Raw genomic sequence first — 21141 nt, 5'->3', positions numbered from 1 at the left:
GACAATGCAGCTGTAGCAAAAGCCTTTCATTTTCCTTCCTCCCACTTCCTCGAACTTGCCTGTATTAACTGAAGTTCACTCTGCACTTTGACTCTGTCTGCAGAAATGTCCCTCTCTGGGGAACTGGCGATGGCTTCACACCGCTCCAACCAGGTCAAAAAAGATGACAGTTCTTTCTCTAGCCTGAAGAAAGCAGAGACAGGAAACAGTTTTATTCAAAATCATCATGCTAGAAGATGAAACCTTTCATCTTGTTGGAGGATCCAACAGGAACCATTATAAATAATCCAGTGCTGGCTGAGTCATTCCTATATATAAAGGTACAACGTTCCTTCCTTTTCACGTGTGCACCTGTCCTTGCTTACTTACATCTGTCTAACAAGTGAAGACACATTTCTGTCCTCTACTTTCGGGGATCTTCACCTTACACTGAAGATTAAGATCTCCCAAGTGTAGACACAGGAGTTCACACACTTTACATCTGGGATGACTATTCCATATTGGTTAAGGAATATCTCACCCAGAATTTCCTATTTTGTTGTGGCAGTAACTAAGAAGAATACACGCTGCTCACCTCTGCCAGAGGGCCAGCAGGTTCTCCAGCACAATCTGTCTGTCTTTCACCCTCTGGAGCGTGCCCTCATACCGCTGCTGAAGAGCTGCAGCCTGCTGGATGCAGATGTGTCTGCTTACCACCTTCCGAGCACTGGTGGAGAAGGCGGTGAGTGTGCCGCCCAGAGACTCCAGGGCCTGGCAGAGATCCTGAGGAGAGGATGAAGGAAATAGGGGAGTGCCCCTCATTCTCTGGAGATACGCTCCAGGGAAATCTGAAGATGCATGATGTCATGGATAGTACCCGACCCTACAAACACTAGGTTTCTTCCTATACATACACACTTGGATAAAATTCTGTTGAGAACAATGACCAATTCTAAAACTGAACAATTATAACAATGTGCTATAATAAAGGGTATTTAAAACTTATGAATAATTTATTTCTGGAATTTTCCACTTAAGGTGTTTGACCTGCAGTTGATCACGAGTAACTGAGTGCAGACAGCCAACCCGTAGGTGAGGGGGCCCACCCTACACCACGAGTGAACAGGGTGACCTGTGTCTTCCTTTGAGACCCAGAGTCACAAAATTTTCCCTTGGGGGAACCCACTTTCCAGTCACCCTTCTGTCTCTCTTAGGCAGAAGCTTTCTTTCTGCCAATAAATTTTTCCTACTCTTAACCTCCGTTGTTCCTAGAATTCATTCTTCGATTTTAGAGAACACAAACTCGCGTTTCGGATATCCAGTAGGTTTGGGAGTTACATCTCTTCCCCCTATATCATTTTGGAGGTCTTCCACTGAGATTACTGGTCAGAGGTAAGAGTTTGCTTTTGTTCTATAGGTTCTAACTTTGGTCTTTTTGAGTCATAGGTTGTAACTTTTGTTTCATAGGCTCTGGACATTTGTTTCATAGATTCTGGTTTTTTTTCATAAATTCTGGCCTTTGTTTTGGCTTTTGCTTCAAAAGTGTCTTAATTTTAAGTTGTGTGTTTTAAATGTTTCCATTTCTTGTTTTTCTTATGCATAGGCTTCTGTTAAAATTATGTTTTATTCTTGTTTTGTATGTGTTGCATTTGGACTTAGTTGCTTAAAAATGTTGTAAAATGGGTCTCTTACAAAATCGTTTCAGATAAAAACAGTTCAGGCTTTTATCTGTCCCTTATAGAATGCTAAACACTGGTTACTCTGCCAGCTAGTAATTGCCTTTAAGGCAGCTGCCACTCTCAAAGCAGAGGACAGGTTTCTCTAGTTGCCCTCTGGTGAATCCCCACTCTCATTGACACCAATGGCAGGTGGCACGTTGACCAGATAGGGAATTGGGTTCCTTTCAGAGACAGATCTCTGATTGCGTGAAACTAGTGGAAACTGAGGTGAAAACTGAGGGGTTATGGCCAGGGCTACTCTCTGGCAGATACCCAAAGGTCCCTCAGAAGAAACTAGCTCCCGACAGTCCATCCGGGTAACAAGCAGAAAATCTCCACATCTTGTCCCTATCTGGACTCCTCAGAGAGGTGAAAGGGGAACTCTGTCAGTGATCATCAGATATCCTCTGTCTCAGAGTCATCTGAAACGAGCCCTTTCTTAAGCCTCTCTTAAGAGTTGAGCTACAGGTTTGGACTTCTTTCTCTATTACTAATAAAACAGACCTCTAGACAAATGTACAAAACAAATCTTTGATAGAATAAAAACTACCTGAGCCTATTCTCTCACCTAGACATGGTCTTCATCATTTATATGTATAGGGGAGAAAAATGCCTTTTCTGGTAGGTTATGGACTTTGGAACATTGACCGTGGACTTATGAAATGCTATATGGTGAGCTTTTGGGATGTTTAACCAGATTGAGCTTTATTTGAACTTTTTCTCTCTGCTAGTGAATTAAAAACTCTCCTTAAACTTTTCTCCAACTGGTTGGGAGTTCATTTGAAAATCCCTTATAGTCAGACCACTCCTCCTTCCAGAAAGTCAGACTAAGGCAATTTGCAACAACTGTTTTGTCTTGCACTAGGGAAAATAACAATCAGTAACTTGCATTGGTGTTTTTACATGCTAACTAGAATATGGGACTATTTTAGCCAGCCTTTCTCTTCATTCATGCATACCTAGGAAGTCAATAAGAGTGCCTTTACTATGTAGATTGTGGCCGCTAGGAGGACCTATGAGTTTCAAATACTTAGTGAATTTAAAATGGACCTTAAAGGAGTAGCCTTGTATTGTGGCTAATAAAAGTTGCCTAAATGACTGGATAGACAACAGAAATGTCTCAGAGTTTTCTCTGCCCTAGGGCCCAGGACAGAATCTCTGGAGGTGATCTCTTTAGCAGGAAAAGTGCCCTAATTTGACTGTTGACCTATTTTCCTCTGTCTTTCAAGGAATGAAAAAGCAGTGGTTTAAATCTCTTGGTTTGCTAGCAATACTTCCTTCTCTAAACATGATTGTTATGGTTGAAGTCAATTGTAACTTGTGCTTTAAGAGTACCTACTGGAGTAAGGATATGGGTTACCTGAGGAAGATGGGATTGTGCTCTGGTAAAGGCTAGATAGTCCAGTACGGTTTTATTTTCTAGGTCTCTCTCCAGATGGTAGCTACCTAACCTGGAGTGGAATAAACCTTGGGGGAATGACCTGGGGATGCCCTAGCGGGCACAGGAATCAAGCAGAGACTTATGGGACTCCATATTCTCTTGTTTCAGATTGGGAACTCCATATCTGAACCTCTTACTGCTTTGGAATGTATTAAGGAGCAATTTAGTATTTCTCTACATCTGGCATGTGGTGTGCCTACCTCCTAAAGCCAAGTACACAGAGGAAAGTACTATGATGCTATCTCACAATCAGAATTATACTGTAAAAGAGAGAAAATGGTCAAAATCATCTTATGTTGAGATTTTCTTTACATTAAGAAGTAATTCTTTCTTGTGTTCAAATGTAAATGTGGGCCATAGAAAAATGAGAGATACCTCACCCTTAAGACATTCAGTACCTCTAAGCCTGAAGTACTCCCCGCCCTTTAAAATCTGAGAACAAAGTTTCCAAGACAATTTTAAGCCTAACCACCAGGTGCTGAGGGTGGAGTTTCAAGACCAGCCATAACTAAAACCTCCATGTGGCTATATCCATCCTTAGCTAAGTTGTTCAGGTCCTTCAAAGACAACATCCCTTGCAGGAAGTAAAAGGCAAATATGGGACTAGATGTGTTCATGTTTCTTTTTCTCTCAGTGATCTCAGACAGATCAAATGAGACCTAAGAAAGTTTTCAGATGACCCTGATATGAACATGGAAGTCTTTAGAGGACTTACTCAAGCCTATGCACTAGATTAGAAAGATGTAGTGTTGCTCTTAAATCAAACAGTGATTTCTAATGAGAGACAAGTAGTATTACAAGTTGATAGTATATATAGAGACAAATATTATTTTAATTTTGAAAGCTCAAAAGACAAGGGAATAACCAGTTCCTACTGGAATGCAAGCAGCTCCTATACAAGGCCCCCACCGGCCTACCAATCAGGAGATTAAAATAGAAGACATTTTCAGGCCTGTATTCTTGAAGATCTAAAAAAGATAAGAACTAAGTCCTTCAATTATTTTAAATTGCCAACTATTTTACCAGGAAAAAGCTGAGAACATCCCTGGATCCTGATTTGATAGAAGGAAATACTATAGATTTTTCCAAGTCAATCTTGTAACATGTAGATGGTATGCTGTTATGTGCCCCCTCAGAAGAGCTTTCTAGCCAAGACATCTGCTCTGCTGAATTTTCTAACAGACAGGGGTTATAATGTTTCTAGATCTAAGGTACAACTTTGCGGCCTTGAGGTAAAATATTTAGGCCTTATTATATCTAAGGAAACCCAAAGACTGGGGGAAGAAAGAATTAAACCAATTATTTCCTTTTCACAGCCCAAGACTCTAAAACAGCTAAGGAGATTTCTAGAAATTACAGGCTTTTGTGGTCTTCAGATAACAGGATATAGTGAGATTGCATGACCCCTTTATTAGTTTATAAAAAGCCCAAAAGACAGTCATATTTTAACCTGGGAACCTAGTTCCCAGACCGCATTCCAGAAGCTCAAACAAGCACTTCTAAGTGCCTACCTACAGGATACCTTTTCAGTTTGTTAATAAAAGGTGAGATATGGCTTTGGGAGTGTTTCTGCAACATCAGGGAGCTGCTCAACAGCCTGTAGGGTACTTAAGTCATAAATTAAATATTATAGATTTAAAATAATTTATTTAAAAAGAAAAGTCCTAAACAATATAGTTAGAACACTTTTATTCTCTAAAGAGGCAAAAAGCAGCCATTCGGGTTCTTTGATTATTGGTTTGATTTTTCTGCTTGGCAATTCAGTTGGAGTCAATCATAGCTTTTATCTCTAGAGACATGTTTTGCTAAGGATTGCAGATCCACTCTGATCTTAATTGTCCTTCTATGCCAGAGATGGTTAAGATTTAGTTCTTGTGCCATACTGAAAGCCACTCTTCTGTCCCTTCTCCACTGCCCTGGCCCTGAGAAATAATGCAGTTTGATTCAAGGGACTTCCCTCTTTTGTGGCTGCTGGATTTCAAGACAAAGCTTCCAGAATGGTGAGTTTCCTCTTCCTGGAATCCTTCCAGAGTAAAGCTGACCTTCATTTATCTTTGAGCCATATAGAAAACTGGTCTGGGTTTAATCCTGAAAGTCTCAAGAAATAAATGTAAAAGTTTTAGCCCTGATTTATCTGTCTTTCAGCCCTCAGCAAAATCAGAGAATGGTATGAACAGCTAACCTGGCTCTGGCCACTTCCTTGCACCTCTAGTCTGCCGCCACTGGCACTGGATGAGATAAAGTCTAAGGGACACCTCAGTTTGGGTACAGAACAAGAGGGATAGACAGGGATGCCTTCTTTTCCTTGTTTTTTTTTTTTTCTTCAGAATGGGAGAAGCTGTCATAGGTAGCCATCTACAGCACACCAGGTTGGAGCCTTGGCAGGCCTTCTTCCCTAACTGCATGAAATTCATACTTAGTTCCAAAGAGGGTCACCTAGTCTGTTCTACATTCAAACCTGACTTGAGTGGACCCCCACTGGAGATAGTTAAAATTACCTTTAACAGTTTGTCCTTTTAGAGGGAACAATTACATGTGGCTATCAAATAACCATGGTTATCAAAGCAACAATGAGAAGCCTATATAGCTGGGTATTCTAGTCAGATAAACTGTCAGCTTAGGGCTCATCTTAAAATGCTCTTTGCTTTCACAGGTGTAAAAGATTTTTATTCTTTTTGATTCTTATTACAAGAGATTTCTGTTAATTGACTTACAAAGTTCTGACTAGTCTTATTTAAAATTATAAACCTAGGGCCGGGGATTTAGCTCAGTGGTTTCACCACCTGCTGCACAAGCGCAAGGACACTAGTTTGATCCCCCATACCAAAAAAATAAAAAAATAAAAAAAATAAAATTATAAACCTAAAAATTATAAAAGTGATTATAATTCAACTTGGCCAAATACATCTGAGTGCACTCTGGTTTATAAATAAGTTATCTTATGTGTGTGTCTATCTGTTCAATTTGTTAAAACTCATACAGCTGTTTTGTTTGAGATTTTTTTCTTTTGGCATTTTGGATTTTTTTAAGATGTCTGCCTGTAACTCAAGTTGGCTTATAGATAAATATAATTAAAGACATGCTTCTTCCAGGTTGCCAGATGATCCAAATAATGTCAACTGGTTTTACAAATATGGTACATGCTGTTGTCTATGTATAACTTGGGAATCTTTCATTGGTTAAAATAATGTGTTAATTGTTATGATCTGGTTCTCACAGGTCATCTAAAAACTTGTTAAGATAATTAAATAAAAACTCTTGGGCTTAGGAAAACTACTGGACAGGACTCTCCTTGGTAAATAAAGGAGTAGCTGCCTGGAAAAAATTTATTCCAGGCTTTGTTCACAGAGGGGACCCCAATAATTTCCATAGCCTTATGGGTAATGCATTGCTAAACATATCATTGTGATATGTATACATTGGTGATGGTCTAAGTTTTCTGTGGGAAAACAAGGTTTTCTTTAAAATGCTCTTGATACAAAACAAAATTAAGGGACAAAGAGTTTCATGTAATGGATACTCATTGTTATTTCATGGTATATATATTCATGCCTTCTGGGTGTACAAGTCTTCTTGGATATTGTTTATGGTAATGATCTCTTTTGTCTCAGGTATCTGCCTTTCTGTTGCACTCTAGCTAATTGTGATAAGAGGTACATGTCAAGCCAGCATGAGAAAACCAGTCAAATAATAGTTTTCTTAAAATTTATGTGATGTATGTTATATGTGTCACTATACTTAGGGATGTTCAGTCACCAAACAGTTGAAACAATGTCACACACTAAAATCAGAAGCTAGACATTATGAACTTCTAAGGTACATTTATAGGCCAATGTGTGTGTGTTCTCTTTAGATGGCATCCTACTAAAGGATAGCAAATAAGAGTTTTCTTTATGTCACTTGATATCTTGTGATTAGATGGAGATGTTTGACTGAAAGACTATTCCATACTAAGATGGACATGTAAGTGTTACAAAGAAAATGTCATCATGATTGTCATGCTAAAATACTATGTGTGGCTCTTGATCTTAAGTTTCTCTATATAATGTATATCTGCTGTCTGTTAACCATTTACAGGGATTCAACTAAATGACCATGGTTGGTAAAATAACAGACCTCTAACTATGCTTTATACTTTAAAAGTGCTTGATGTTTTAACTATTACAATAGTTAAGCTCACTGCTCCTATTGAAATACTTATGTCACTGATCTTCTCTTTTGGGTGTTCAACAACTAAAGTTTGGAGACCAAAACAAAAAAGGAAACTGGGCTAAGAGGACAGTCAATATTTTTGTCCCTGGCCCTTCAAGGTCAACAAAGATCCAGGACACAAAGGTACCTTTCCTACAGGATCCTACACCTTTGGTAACTCACTCAACCTCCTGAGAAGGGAGATTGCTGAGTACCAGAGGACAGATGTACTGTGTGCCAAAGGAGAGTCACAAAGAGGAAAAAATCTCCCATGCTTTCACTGAAAGCAACATGGTCAAGCAAGGCTGTGACTCATCCTGATGGCTGACACTGACAAAGAAGCTGAGAGGCTTTATGCATAGTTCCAAAGTAATTCCTGAGGAGACTTAACTGACCTTGATAGATAGCAAGACATTCATACTGATTGACACAGGTCTCACTTTAACTTGGTCTTAAACACCCAGCAGAAAAGAATAGCCAAAAGAGGTATAAAATAATGTCATAGTAATAAAGCTAGATATAAAAAGGGGCTCCAGTCACTGATCCCTTCTGGCAGCTTCTAGCTACACCAGTAGCTGACCACATTTATGGATCATTAGGAAAAAATTATGGTAGAATCCATAAGAGCCATCAGGTTACAATCACTATTCCAATTTCTAAGTGTGACTTTCTTCCCAACCTGCCCTTCCATTCTAGTGTGCTTATGCTTCGATTATACATGCTCTAATTTCTTTTTTTTCTAATTTCTTAAAAGTTTTGTTTATTCTTGCCTAGAGGCTGCCAAACTCCAAGCAGTCATACAAATGGAACCAATGACAAATGTGCTATTCTTCTTTTACTGGGATCCACCAGATCGACCTTGTAAACAACTCATAACTGCTAAAGTATAAAATATGACTTCTATGTTGGATTCTGAAGTCCCCTGGACCTTCTTATCCTCTTTGTGAGAGGTTATTAATAGTTCCTCCTAGTAGAAACCCTTGTTTGCCATATTCATAGCAATCCTGCTGACCTTATAATTTGACCCATGTATTCTTAACTGTTTTTTTGGCTTTGTCTCCTCCAGACTCAAAGCTATACAGCTACCAAGGTGACAATGCCTGGTGTCCATCAAAGGCCTTTAGATGACTGCTGATCACAACTATGACCCTCTTCAGCCAGAAGTAGTCAGACCTGTCTTTGCCCTTTGACCCTTCATGGTAGTTAGGGGTACTTCTTCAGAGGGGCGGATATTGCAGATAGATAAGTTAATTAGATATCTTGTAGGCAGTTAGACAGAGCTAGCCCAGGAGGAGCCAATAGGGAGGACAATCAAGGAGCCATCATGGAGGACAGTAAAGACACATTCACTGAAGGCCAGCATTGTAAAAGGAGAGAGACTACCACATCCATTAGAATGAATAGCAGTGATTGATATTCTAAGTACATATCAATCACCTGGGTGGGGGGCCAAGGTCTTAACCCAGCCTCTCCAAGAAATATTCCTTACCCACCCTTACGAAAAATCCTTGTATGCTTGCCATGTGACTTGCTCCCTCATTTGACCCCAGTTTAATCAATATTACCTAGGTGACTGAACTTGCAATCTTATTGGTTGGTCATGGTTTTGCCCCACCTCATGCCCACCTTGTAAATTTCCATTGGATCTTATAGTTTTGTCCCACTTTGTATCCACCTCACCACATGGCTTTGCTGTATAAAACATCTTTGAAAAGTGAGGTGGGCGGGCAACCCACTTTCCGGTCCCCCTTCTGTCTCTCTTAGGCAAAAGCTTTCTTTCTCCCAATAAAGTTTTCCTACTCTTAAAAAGGAAAAATTTTTTTCCTCTCAGTCACAATAAACATTAATAGTACCAAAAATGTCTCTGCTATGATGACAGGAGGGTAGAGAGAAAATGAAGAGAAAGTTCCTCATGGATGTAGAAACAAAAAAATAAGATATTCCCCAAATAATAATGTCGTGCTGCAGTTCTGAAGAGTTTCTACTTTCCCTTAACAGTTCAGGTAATTCTTGAGAAAGTATTTATCTTATGCAAAATGTATGAATATTTAAAAAGTCTATTCTTAATTTACAAAAGCTACATGACACAAGCTATCATATCTACAAAAATATATGGAAAGATTAATGGCTGAAGTAGCTGCTGTCAAGAACCCACGATAATAATAATATGTGTGTTAACTTAAGCTTCATAATAACCCTCAGAGATTTGTTTTCATTATTTTCCATTTTATAGATGAGAAAATCAAGATATAGAAAAATTTGCTTCCAGACATTTTTTCTGAAATCTAAATATTAGAAAAAAATGGAATATTATCCTCTCTAACTTCTATTATAAATGTAGTTATGTTAAAATAAATTTCATCACATTTTACTTTCCTACATTTAATTTTTTATATTTAAAAATGACATAAGTAACAAAATACATTTTCACTATCAATATCCAAACTATACAAATCCCACTCCCCTTTCTGATGGGCTTTTGTGGATCATTTGCTTTCTGGCACAGCAGCCCCCTTGTTCTGCATATATGCACATATTCTCACACCCATGGAGGAGGGACAATATATGTTTTTTTATTAACATGTTTCATTTATTATTCCATTGTGCTTGATTTGCCCTATTTTCTCTTTTTCCAAAATTCTGCCAGAGCCTCCTGTTTGTTTTCTTGTCAAACACTTACAATGATGACCAGTTCAAAAGCCAGACAAAAAACCCAGCCCTTGGAATTGAAAATAGTCATTGAAGACATACTTTGCACAATTGAATGTAGTGGGTTAAAATCTGAAATTTGCAATGGACGTATTTTTCTTGTACCTTTAAGTTTTGTAGTGCTGGCAAGAAGTAAAAGAGTTTTCTAAAGCTATATTCTGAAAATATTACATGTTCTAATGAAAAGAGAAATATATTTTAAATAAGTATTCCTTTGTTTTTAATGCAACTTATTTAGATACTTGCATTTCTTGGGTTATATAAAGTAAATTTACTTGCTCTATTTACTTCCTTAACTAACATAAAAATCTTTCCAATTTCAATTCTCATGGAAACATTTACTTTGCTTTCTTTTCAAGTAAGAGTTACCAAATTTTTGAGTGATAAATAAGCAGAAATGTTGAAGCATGCTCTTACCATATGTTCTTGGAGAACTCTGTATGTCTCTGTAGCTGAAGAACATATTTTAATTGGATCAGCAAGTTTATCTTCAAATTCAGACACAGATTGCTGGATCTAAAAAAATTGGTGCCATACAAAAATGGTGGAGAAAATATAATAAAGACAAAAAATGCTATTGAGCAAGCAGCATATCTATTTTTAATGGATGACTTTCAATGTGATATCAAAGTATATTTTTTAAAAATCTGAAATCAATATGTCCTATTTTAAAGGAAAATTAAGCCTTAAACTGAACACAATATATGATATTCTTACAGCCCCCCATAGTGCCATATAAATAATTATGAATTTAGTTATCATTGAGAACTTGATACAATTTACTCATCATCTATCAAGTTCTCAATGAATACTCCACAAATAGTGCCACCATTTGTGGAATACTTATCGCATGTATCTATAAACACATGTGAAATATGTTACTCTCCCACGCATGATTTTACCTTTCTAAAATTGTCCTCAAACTTTTGCTGCTGAGATAAATGTCCAAGAATTGTTTCTTCCAGGCACTGTGCATGTTCCCGGAGTTCTTCCCAGTATCTTCTTATTTGTGTCAACTTGGCTTTGATTCGAGCAGATTCTCCAGTGGTAACAAATTGAGCAAAAGACTGAGCTTGTTCTTCTAATCCAGTGATACTGCTTATCTTATTTTCTATTTCCTGAATTGTGGCCTAATATTTAAAACACAAATATTTACAATGTAGACCGAGCAAAGTTGTCTTGTGGAAATGATATAATTATCTATAGAGAGCAAAAAACCAGGAACATTTCTTAGCTGACGTTTGAGCATACTTGGAGGGTTGGAAAACAGCTGTGGGAAAACAAAGTGTTGACATGGTGCTTGTTGGGTAGATAATAAAGAGAAATACCTCTGTTTGCAGTGAAATAAGCAAGAAAATGTCCCTGTGACTTTCACAGTATCTCTGAAGACACACAGAATTATTTTCTTATCTTGGCAATCAAGCATTTTGATCAACAGATCTGAGATAGCCATGTGTCCCAAGAATTCATAGGAATACTAATATTAACATTCATTTAATTTTTCTGAAGTGTGGTTGAGTATTTCATGTCTCACTGAACCCGAAAGGTTTTTTGATTGTACTCCTACCTAAAGCCATGCTGTTCAAGACTATCAGCTATTCTTTAAGCCAGTAGTTTCTAAACATAGACAAATGCATTGGGATATCTGGTCCCCATCCTCAAGTCTCAGCTTACCAAGTCTAAGATGGAACCCCAAACTTTTAAATTCTGACGGTTTCACACAGGACGCTGCTGCCCCTGATTTGAGACTCCACTGCTTTCTTCATTAGCCATATACTCCACAAGAAAAAGCCTACACATTATCACGTTACTGAGGCAGAAGAACATTTTAATATAGGCCAATCATGAAAAGTACTAGCTACTAAGGATGTATGTGCATGTGTGGGGAGGGGCATGTCTCTCAAAACCATGCGGCTTCTTTATGTATAAGAAAATGCAAAAATTTTTTTTGAGGAAAAGAAGCAAATCATTTTATCAAAATAATGTCAAAAAATTCAAGTCAAGTTTCAGTTTCCAAAAATTTACATGGAAAATACTGTTACCCCGGGAGAAAAATAAATTTGTGACTTCTATCCAAAAGAGACAATCAGAAATAATTTATATCAGATTGTTGGGTAGTCATGACTTATTTTTTTTTTATTTTTTCAAATGTGTGGCTACTGTTGTATATCTGATAAATGTTTATTTGGGCCCAAATATAGCCTTTCTTTTTGCCTAAAAGACTATATTATTTTAGAAAAATTACTCATAAATTCAACAAATATGTGTTGCCTACTATGCTTTAATAATTGTGCTAGGTGCTTGGAACGCATCAGTGAAACAATCTTGGTTAAGAATAAAGTGCTTACTTCTCCGATTAATACTTGTCATCAGTAAATTCAGAAACACAACCCATACGAGTGGATTGTGGAATTGTGGTTAAAAAAATTTCATCAAAGAAAGCCAAGATATGAATAAAGAACAAAATAGAAGATAGATAATAGAAAGCAGGGAGATAGATCTTTCTCACTTGGGAAAGGGATCAAGACATGGAGGAAGGGAAGGAGAAGTGGGGAAGGGGATGAAAAAGAATTAAGATGTGTTATGTTCACCTACCACTCTCCACTAAGAGTGTAATCATGATGTACTGCAAACATGTACTAATAAAAAATAAAAAGCAAAAAACCCCATCTAAGAGAAGGTGGCAGATGATCCAGTATATCAATTAGAAAAATCAATTAGAAATAAGAAACTCATCTGGAATAGCATGTAGTGATGAACAGAAACAGGCTTAGGGAATTTATCTTTACAGCAATACATTGTTATAATATAATTGATTTTTCCTATAATGTAGCCTTCTGTTTGGGAATAGAACATGAGCCTCTTAGGACAGTGTATTCCACTCTATCTTTGCTTGTTTCTAATAAATGTCTTTTTCCTAGTATTCCTATTCATTTAATATGTCATTCACTATGTCATTTCAGACATATTAAAACATTTGTAGCCTGAGGGTAAGAAAATCCACATTTGAATACATATATATATATATATATGTATAAAACGTGTGATTGCAACTTTTCTTAAAGAATAACAGTGAGAGGACATTTGATCATTGATATATTTTGGAAGTTCTAGAATAAAGCCCGAAGAGCAAATGAATTGTAGGAAGGATAAGTTAAAAAGTATACATTAATTTTTCAAAGAAGAAACTTTTGAGGCAACACTGCTTAAATATGCTATTCTATTTTCCTTCGAATTTAGTGAAAATGATGGAACGCTGACTTTTCAAAATGCTTTTAAAGATTGCGAATATTTTATGAATGCTGCCTATGGGCTGGCATGTGTTTTTTGCAGAACACCACAGAAGTCACAGCGGGCTGTGCATGCCCCACTCTGTGTCGTTAACTGCCGAGGTGTGTGAAGAGCAAGGACGAGCTATACTGTGTGTGATTGCAGCTGAGCAGCACAGCACCCTCCCACTCTGCACACAGCAATAACTTGTTCTGAGTCACAGTGCAAAATGCCTCTTCTCTTAGCATTTATTTTACTATATTTAATAGAATTAAATGGCAAAGGATTTCCCCTTCCAAGAAGAAAAATAAACTCAGATAGAAAAAGAAGTGATCCAATTTCTAAAATGTGTGGTGTGTGCAATTGTATAAGAGATGAATAGTCCCGACCCAGTTCTTTCAGTCCATTTTTCTTAAACCATTTGAGTGAAGGGTACAATAATGATCTATCTACATGATTATTTGGGAGCTCAGAGAGGTAATGTATATCAGAGCATCTCCACCTAGGGCTCAAAGTCAGAAAGGCAAACATTAGAGTGACCATGTCTGATGGTTTCTCCTACAGAAAGCAACTTTCCAGGCTCTTCCTTGTGGTTGGTGAGGGTAAACATCACTAATACTGGAGCTAGATATTTGGGATGGTTTTGTTTTGTTTTGCTTTGTTTTAGTACATGTTTGCACCACATGATGTTTACATTCATCTCGGAGAATAGATACATGTACATAATACAGTTTGTTTCTTTCCCATCCCCTTCCCTCCCTCTTCCTCTAAATCCCTTTTCCTCAATTTCACTCTTGTTATTATTATTCTTAGCTCATTTTATGATATATAATGTTTATGTTCATTAGTTTATTAGGTTCCTGTACAAGGCTTATCTTAATTCTACTTATTCCCCCCTTCCCTTTCCCCTTTTCTCTTGCCCTCAGTCTCCTGGACTCCTTCCCCTTTGCAAAAGATCCACCCCCTGGTTTCTTTCTATCCATTCTTTATTATGCTCTTTGTACTTTGCCTTTCTCAAATGAGAGATATGATGTAGATCAATGGAACAGAGTAGAGACTAGAAAAACATCCCCAGACACATTCGGCTACCTGATATTTGACAGAGGCTAAAAAAGCATTTGTTGGAGGAAACACAGCCTATGCAACAAATGGTGCTGGGGAACAATATCTGCTTGCGGAAGATTGAAGCTGGATCCACATCTCTCACCATGTACTAAACTGAAATCAAAATGGGGAAAACATCTAAACATTAAAACAGAAACAGTGAACCTCTACTAGAAGATAAAATAGGTAAAACACTTGAAGTCATAGGTGTAGGAAAGGATTTTCTAAACAGACCCTCAATTGGATAAGAACTAACAACAAGAATCACCAAATGGGATTGTATTAAATTAAAAAAGCTTCTGCTCAGCAAAGAAATCAGTTAATAGTGTGAAGAGATAACCAACAGAGTGGGAAAAACAATTCCCAGGTGTTCCTCAGACAAAGGATTGATATCTAGGCTATATACAGAACTGCAAAAACATTAAACCACCTAAGATAAAAGACCCAATCAAGAAATGGGCAAGTGAAATGAATACATACTTCTCAGAAGAAGAAGTACAAATGGCCAACAAACATATGAAAAAATGTTTAATATCTCTGCCCATCAGAGAAATGCAAATTAAAACAAAACCAAGTTTCCATCTTACACCAGAAAGAATGGTAATCAACAAGAAATTGAAGAATAACAAATGCCGGGATGGCTGCAGTGAAAAAGGAACCTTTATACATTGGTGGAAATGTAAGCTACTAAAACCATTATGGAAATCAGTATGAAAATTTCTCAAAGAACTAAAATTAAAAATTTTATACGACCCATCTATTTCCCTTCTAGGTATTTTTCCCAAAGAGCTAAATACATTATACTGGGATAGTTCTTATAAAGGACAGTTGTTGATGATGAGTACATTTCATGTTGTATAAATGAATCAACAGAGATCTCCATGTGGGTTAATTTAAAATCAAGGAAAAGAATAATGTATCCATAAAAATATTTTAATGATATTGCACACAATATTGACTTGGAATGCATAAGTCATACAATATTAATACATAATTCCATCTATAAAGTGTTACCCTGTTATCAATCAAGACCTCTTAGCTTAGTATTTTGTGTGAATTTACTTTTAATAGAGTCAAACAGCAATGAAAAGTTTGTCCTGGGACCAAAGAGCTTCGATGAAATAAATCTAAGAAAGGAGTTCTTAAAATCTAGACAGAGATTATAAACATAATGTGTGAGCAGGTCACCTTAATTTGGCTGATTTGCATGTCCATGGCAGATGACGAAGTTTCCAAGGCATTGAGTTCTTTTTCTTTCTCAGTTATCCAGATGGACAGGGTCTCAAAATTACTGCCAAAATGATCCCACTTGTTTTTCACCATTTCCATGGTTTTAATACTAAAATTAACCAAATTAAATAAAAATGCAGTATTTTAATAGAAAACAACAACACATTTTCCTCTAAATCATCAGGTGCAAAGATAGTGAAGACATCTGTGATCATTGCAAGGTTGGGCATGTTTGAATAGAAAAACAACACACACTTGATCTGAGTAGTCATCAGGCCTCAAGTCTTCCTCACTTCTGAGAATGAAAATTTAGTGAGGCAGCATTGATGCTGTGCTACAGATGGAACTGAGCTTTGAAGAAAATATTGCTGGGTTCAAAGGGGTTTGAATCAGGTATAAGCTAATTAAACTCTGCATGTGACCAGTAGTTGTCATGGCTTATTTTGATAAATTATGTCAGAATAGATTCCAGTGCACAATGTTCTTTAATAGTCCTGTTTTCATAGACAGGCTCCCTTCCTGTTAAAGGAAGAGATGCTGCCATACTGCTTTATGCTGATCTTTACAAAATGCATCTGTATGAATTAGGATGGAGCTTGTGGTCTGAATTCCACACTACCAGGTGGGAACTGCTTCCATTATTACAGGTAAACCTGTGATCTGTAATCTATTATGACTTCAGCTGTTCATAGATGTCCTTCCATACTGATTCCAAGACTTTCATAAACTCTTGTGCATGAGCACCCTAACTGCTCTTAGACAACTTAGGCTTTATATATAACAAATCTAGTGAACAAAATTTCAACTCTTGATTCTCAGTTTATATGAGCTATGCATATATAACCATGAATATGGCTTTCCGTTTAGATAAAGACTCAGATAATCAGTATATTATTGAACTGATAAGTCCCTGGGCTGAAAAATAGAACAACAAATGAATGTCCCTGTTTATCAAAAGGCACTTGAACACACGAAGGAAAATATAATGGCATCATTGACTGTCAAATTAAATAGTATTGCAGTCTCATATTTATACCCTGGGTGTGCCGAATGGTCTCAGCAATACTGGAAAGGCAAGCTATGTTACACCATATTGCACGTTTTTAAATAAAATAAAAATTCAAATGGAAATTATTAATAGAAGTACCTTCCTTTCTGACAAACTCCAAGTTTACTGTTTCCATAGGATGTTGGAGAGTATTTAATACGAAGAACTCAAAATTTCAAGCCACAATTTGTTTTTAATAAAATATTCATCAAATTTTAAAGTTTAGACAAATTTGAAATGTTAATTTCAAGGTGTTAATAGTATTAAAAAAATTTACATTTTGAAATTCATCTTAGAAATGGTATCCTGTTTCTTAAGAATAATAGGCTATGTGTCATTGATTTGCCACTAAATAGAAATGTTTATCTGAAGAATTACTGGCCATATCCTGGTAAGTTTAGCTCCTGAAACTTCTTTTATATAAATATTAGTTCATCAATAGGTCAGATGGTTATTTTTAGATGAGTAAACATTAAATGTTTAAAAATAAAGTAAACTTTTTGATGTTAATTTCTGGAAATAGCATAACAATCTGTGGCAATTTGAATACTGAGGCACTGTAAACAAGCTTGAGAGCTTTATGGTCTATGTAGTGTGAGAATGTTTTGACCTAGAATCTATGCTATCAAAATATCTCTCCTTTCCTGTACCTTGAGACAGCAGAACAATATGATAAAAATTACTTTAAACATTAGTTATTTTTTGAGAGTCCCTCTATAGTGTACAAAGGCCACAGAATTGAATAGATATGGCTTTCCTGTAAATATAATCAGTTTAAGATGCAAACCCACATCCCTTGTATATTCTTGCTCTCCTATAGACATTGGTTCCTATGTTGAAGATCCTTTTTTTTTTTGAATTGTGAATTGCTTCCTCATGACATGCTGAAATACACAGACACTGAGATTTTAAAAGACTGTTTTGAATACAAGACACAGGAAAGACTGCAATGAGCTTTATCTCAGAGAAGAAAGCTTAGGACTTGTGAAGCACATACTCTTCTTCAAGCGTGTCTTCCAATTTTTTGACTTGCTCTTTGATTGACTTGGCCTGCTGCTGAAGCAGCTGCTTATTCTTGGGTCCAAGTGGTATTTCTGAAGCTTCCTTTACAAGATTTTCAGCCTGGACTGCAATACTTTCTGTCCGCTTGGAAAACTCCTAGAAAAAAGATCATAACTGTTAGATGAGCATTTTACACTCTGACTGGGCCTTCAAGTAAATTACATATATTGCATCATCTCCCCCAGGATAGACATGTGGATAGATAGATGAATTCACACATGAGTGGATTCATATTGTTCTTAACAATAAAGGTGACTTATTTTCATATGACCTCTTTATGTGGACTGTTTCTTAAATTTTTTTTCATTGTATATACACAACCAGCCCCATCTTCACTGTTACCAACAATTCTCACAAAAATGATTTCTGCATTGTTTTTTTGGTTTGGGCTTATTGTTTAGAATTCTGAGCTACACTGTAATAATTAACTTAGCCACAAATACGTAAATGTGTTACTAGCCAGCTCATAAAATGCTCAATTGACTACACAGAGATAACAGATTTGTAGGCCAATGAATAGAAATACTTGTTTTGAGAATATCTAAGTATAGCATATTAATGATTTTTCCTATACAAATGCATATTGTTTATTAGTTATCTGATAGGAGATACAATCTGATCTTAATGCTCTTAGGTCTTGTTTTTTTCCTACACATATACAACATTATGGAAAGAAGATAAATTTTGAATCAATTAAACCTGGGCAAGATTCCTGGATCTGCTAATCACTAGTCATTCTACTTTGGTGAATTACTTTTCAGGCTCTTTTTTTTTTTTTTTAATAAAATGCAGCTTATAATGCTTTTTTTTGAAGGGTACTCTTAGCTTTCCATTATCAAATTTACTTTTAAGTGCTTTATACTCTGGCAGGTACTAATTATCATTTTTATATCCTTCATATAAAATTGAGGAAAATGGTTTATTAATTCTATCTACTTATTTTCAACAATTCTGAGCTATTCAAAAGTTAATTTAATATGTAGGAGGCACAGGTAAAGTTTATGCTGTCCAAATTTTGTTGGGTAAATAATGTTGAATACTAAATTAGAAAAGGTAAATCCAGTGATAATCTTAAATGAAAAAAATGGTGTCTCCTTTCTTTTCATGCAAGAAAATCTCAGGAAGTTTAAATGTTGATCAACTTTCCTTTCCTCAATAGGTACTGTAGAAATCCAATGTAAGTATTTATAAAAAGTCAGCTTTTCACTCATAGCATCTCCCAGCATTATTATAAATACCATATAAGATAGAATAACAGACAACTAGTAGAGCTTCCTGTTTGAAGACTTAATAGCCTCGTAGAAATAGCAATATTACTTCAAAAAATTGCCTACAAGTCAACAGAATATAATTAAGTACAGCTTCCTTCTGTAGAGATTTATAGTGTCATAAAATATGATAGTTCTTGATGTCATAACATTAAATTCTGTGCTTGAAAACACTCACTATTAATATCTGTGAACTTATAGTCACTGTACATTCAATTGTCAGTCCCATGAATCACAGCATAGCCCCTCAGAATCCTATAAATAGAATCCAAAGTGTAAAATAGTATTTCCCAGAACCCAGGGGAAAACCACAAAGAAAGTAATATTTGAAAATGCATACACATATCTTTAACCTTAGAGTGTTTGAGAGTTATGTAAGCTATATATGGAGAAACATTGCAGAGGAATCCAAAGACCAGAATGATATTGATAAAAACAACATCAAATTAAATAAAGCTTGGAAATAGCCCAAGTGCCCATCAACTGGAAACTGGATAAAGAATGAGAAACTAGAGGCATTTATAGCTAAATGGATGCATATTAAGGCCATACTCAAGTGAAGTAAATAGGACACATATGTGTAAATACTGAATAGTTTCTCTAGTGTGAGAAACTGAAAGTGTAAATAAGGATTAAAATGATTAAAACGAATAATTGATAATTTGAAATAGGAAGAAAAGGTCCAAAATGGTAGGGGAAGTGGGAGGGGCAGGGGAAAGGAATGTAATTAATATGAGAAAATGAAAAAATGGAAACACAGTCTTTGTAAATAGGGAAGGGTGGAGGGGGTGAAGGGAGCACAGGGAATGGGGAAAAAATAAGAACCAAGATACATCATGTACAGGTACAAGCACCCAATGATAAATGTAAACATGTTGTATACCTAAAATGTACCAATAAAAGAATTTAAGCAAAAAAAAAAAAAGTAATAACTGTGAGGTCTTAGTCCTAAGTCTTAAGAAGAGAATGTATAAGTGGTAGCGGGATGTATCAGGAAAAGAACTAACTTGCTTAATATCTAGAGCTGAAGCCAGAAGCTAGGCTCTGTCCTTCACTAGCTGAGTGACCTCAAGGCTCATAACTCTGAATCTTCATTTCCTCACCAGTAAAGCCATGGGTCATTGTGAAGATCAAAAACGATCTTGCTATGTGCACCTTCCCACATACTGGCTCACAGAGGACACTCCAGTTCCTCAGCGCAGGTGAGGAATGAAGGTGATAATAACAATGCCAAGTACGTAGAGAAGAGAGAACAACTATTCTGGATTACATGTGCTTAGCTGTCTGTGTATATAAGCAGTGATTCCACTTGAGTTTTTGAATGAAAATATAAGGTAGTGGCTTAGAGTGTAGGCTCTGCATTGAGATATTTTGGGTTCAGGCTCAACCTCACCACATAGTGATATAGAGATCTTGGAAAAGTATAGCAACAATTTTGTGTCTTACATGTCATCTAGAATGAACAGTGATATCTATTTCTTAGAATTGTTCTGAGGATGAAAAAAGATGATAAATATTAAGTGCTATACCAGCATATAGTTTATAGTCAATAAATGCTACTTCATATTAAATCAGTCTCAAAATACAGAAGACCTTGGGCTAAGGAGAATTTTGATGATAAGACTAAAAAGATCACATTTGTTTCATCAACAGTCAAACTGATCCAAAGGGACTGTGCAAATGGAGTTGGAAAACCTGAAAGGAACCTGGATGGAAACATTTAGGAAAATTAACCCAAAGACATTTATTTTTTATTTATAAAAGACATCTGCTATATTTTAATACATAATGCTATTAAAATTAAAAATTACAATTAAAACAATGCTCTGTTTAAATAGCTGATGAAAATTCCACTGAACTGAGTCTGGGGCTTTCTAAAATTTCAAACTCTTTAGTAAGTTAATTATAGGAGAAAAACAAAAAATAGCAGTTTGAGAGAAAGAGAAGCTTTTTGTTGTTAGAAGACATAAGCAGAGGAGTTTCCTTGCTAAAGACTGGGAAACAGTGTACACAAGCCTCTTTCTTGCACACTGTCTAATCCATTTCTATGCTTACTTGGTTCTTCTCTAATCCCTGGTCAGGTACAGCAGCACCACAAAGGACTGAATAACTTTGAGTGCT

The 21141-nt window shown here is 36.3% G+C and overlaps 1 protein-coding gene across 18 annotated transcripts in view; it reads right to left on the bottom strand.

Moving 5' to 3' along the window:
• The window catches only part of Syne1 (spectrin repeat containing nuclear envelope protein 1), a 473610-nt gene that overhangs the window by 266191 nt on the left and 186278 nt on the right, over positions 1–21141 (bottom strand). For all 18 annotated transcript variants that reach the window (XM_087193553.1, XM_087193567.1, XM_087193559.1 and 15 more), the window contains 6 exons: positions 17688–17848; positions 15601–15751; positions 10941–11168; positions 10456–10554; positions 575–762; positions 60–183 (listed from right to left, as the gene is read on the bottom strand). In XM_087193553.1, coding sequence (XP_087049679.1) covers positions 60–183; positions 575–762; positions 10456–10554; positions 10941–11168; positions 15601–15751; positions 17688–17848 — 951 coding nt within the window. The remainder of the gene's footprint in view (positions 1–59; positions 184–574; positions 763–10455; positions 10555–10940; positions 11169–15600; positions 15752–17687; positions 17849–21141) is intronic.

This window comes from Heterocephalus glaber, unplaced genomic scaffold, assembly GCF_053883595.1.
Source record: "Heterocephalus glaber isolate CG9 unplaced genomic scaffold, H.glaber_assembly_v1.0 deba00001593, whole genome shotgun sequence".
Lineage (NCBI taxonomy): Eukaryota > Metazoa > Chordata > Mammalia > Rodentia > Bathyergidae > Heterocephalus > Heterocephalus glaber.
This window is presented reverse-complemented; position numbering and strand designations above follow the sequence as displayed.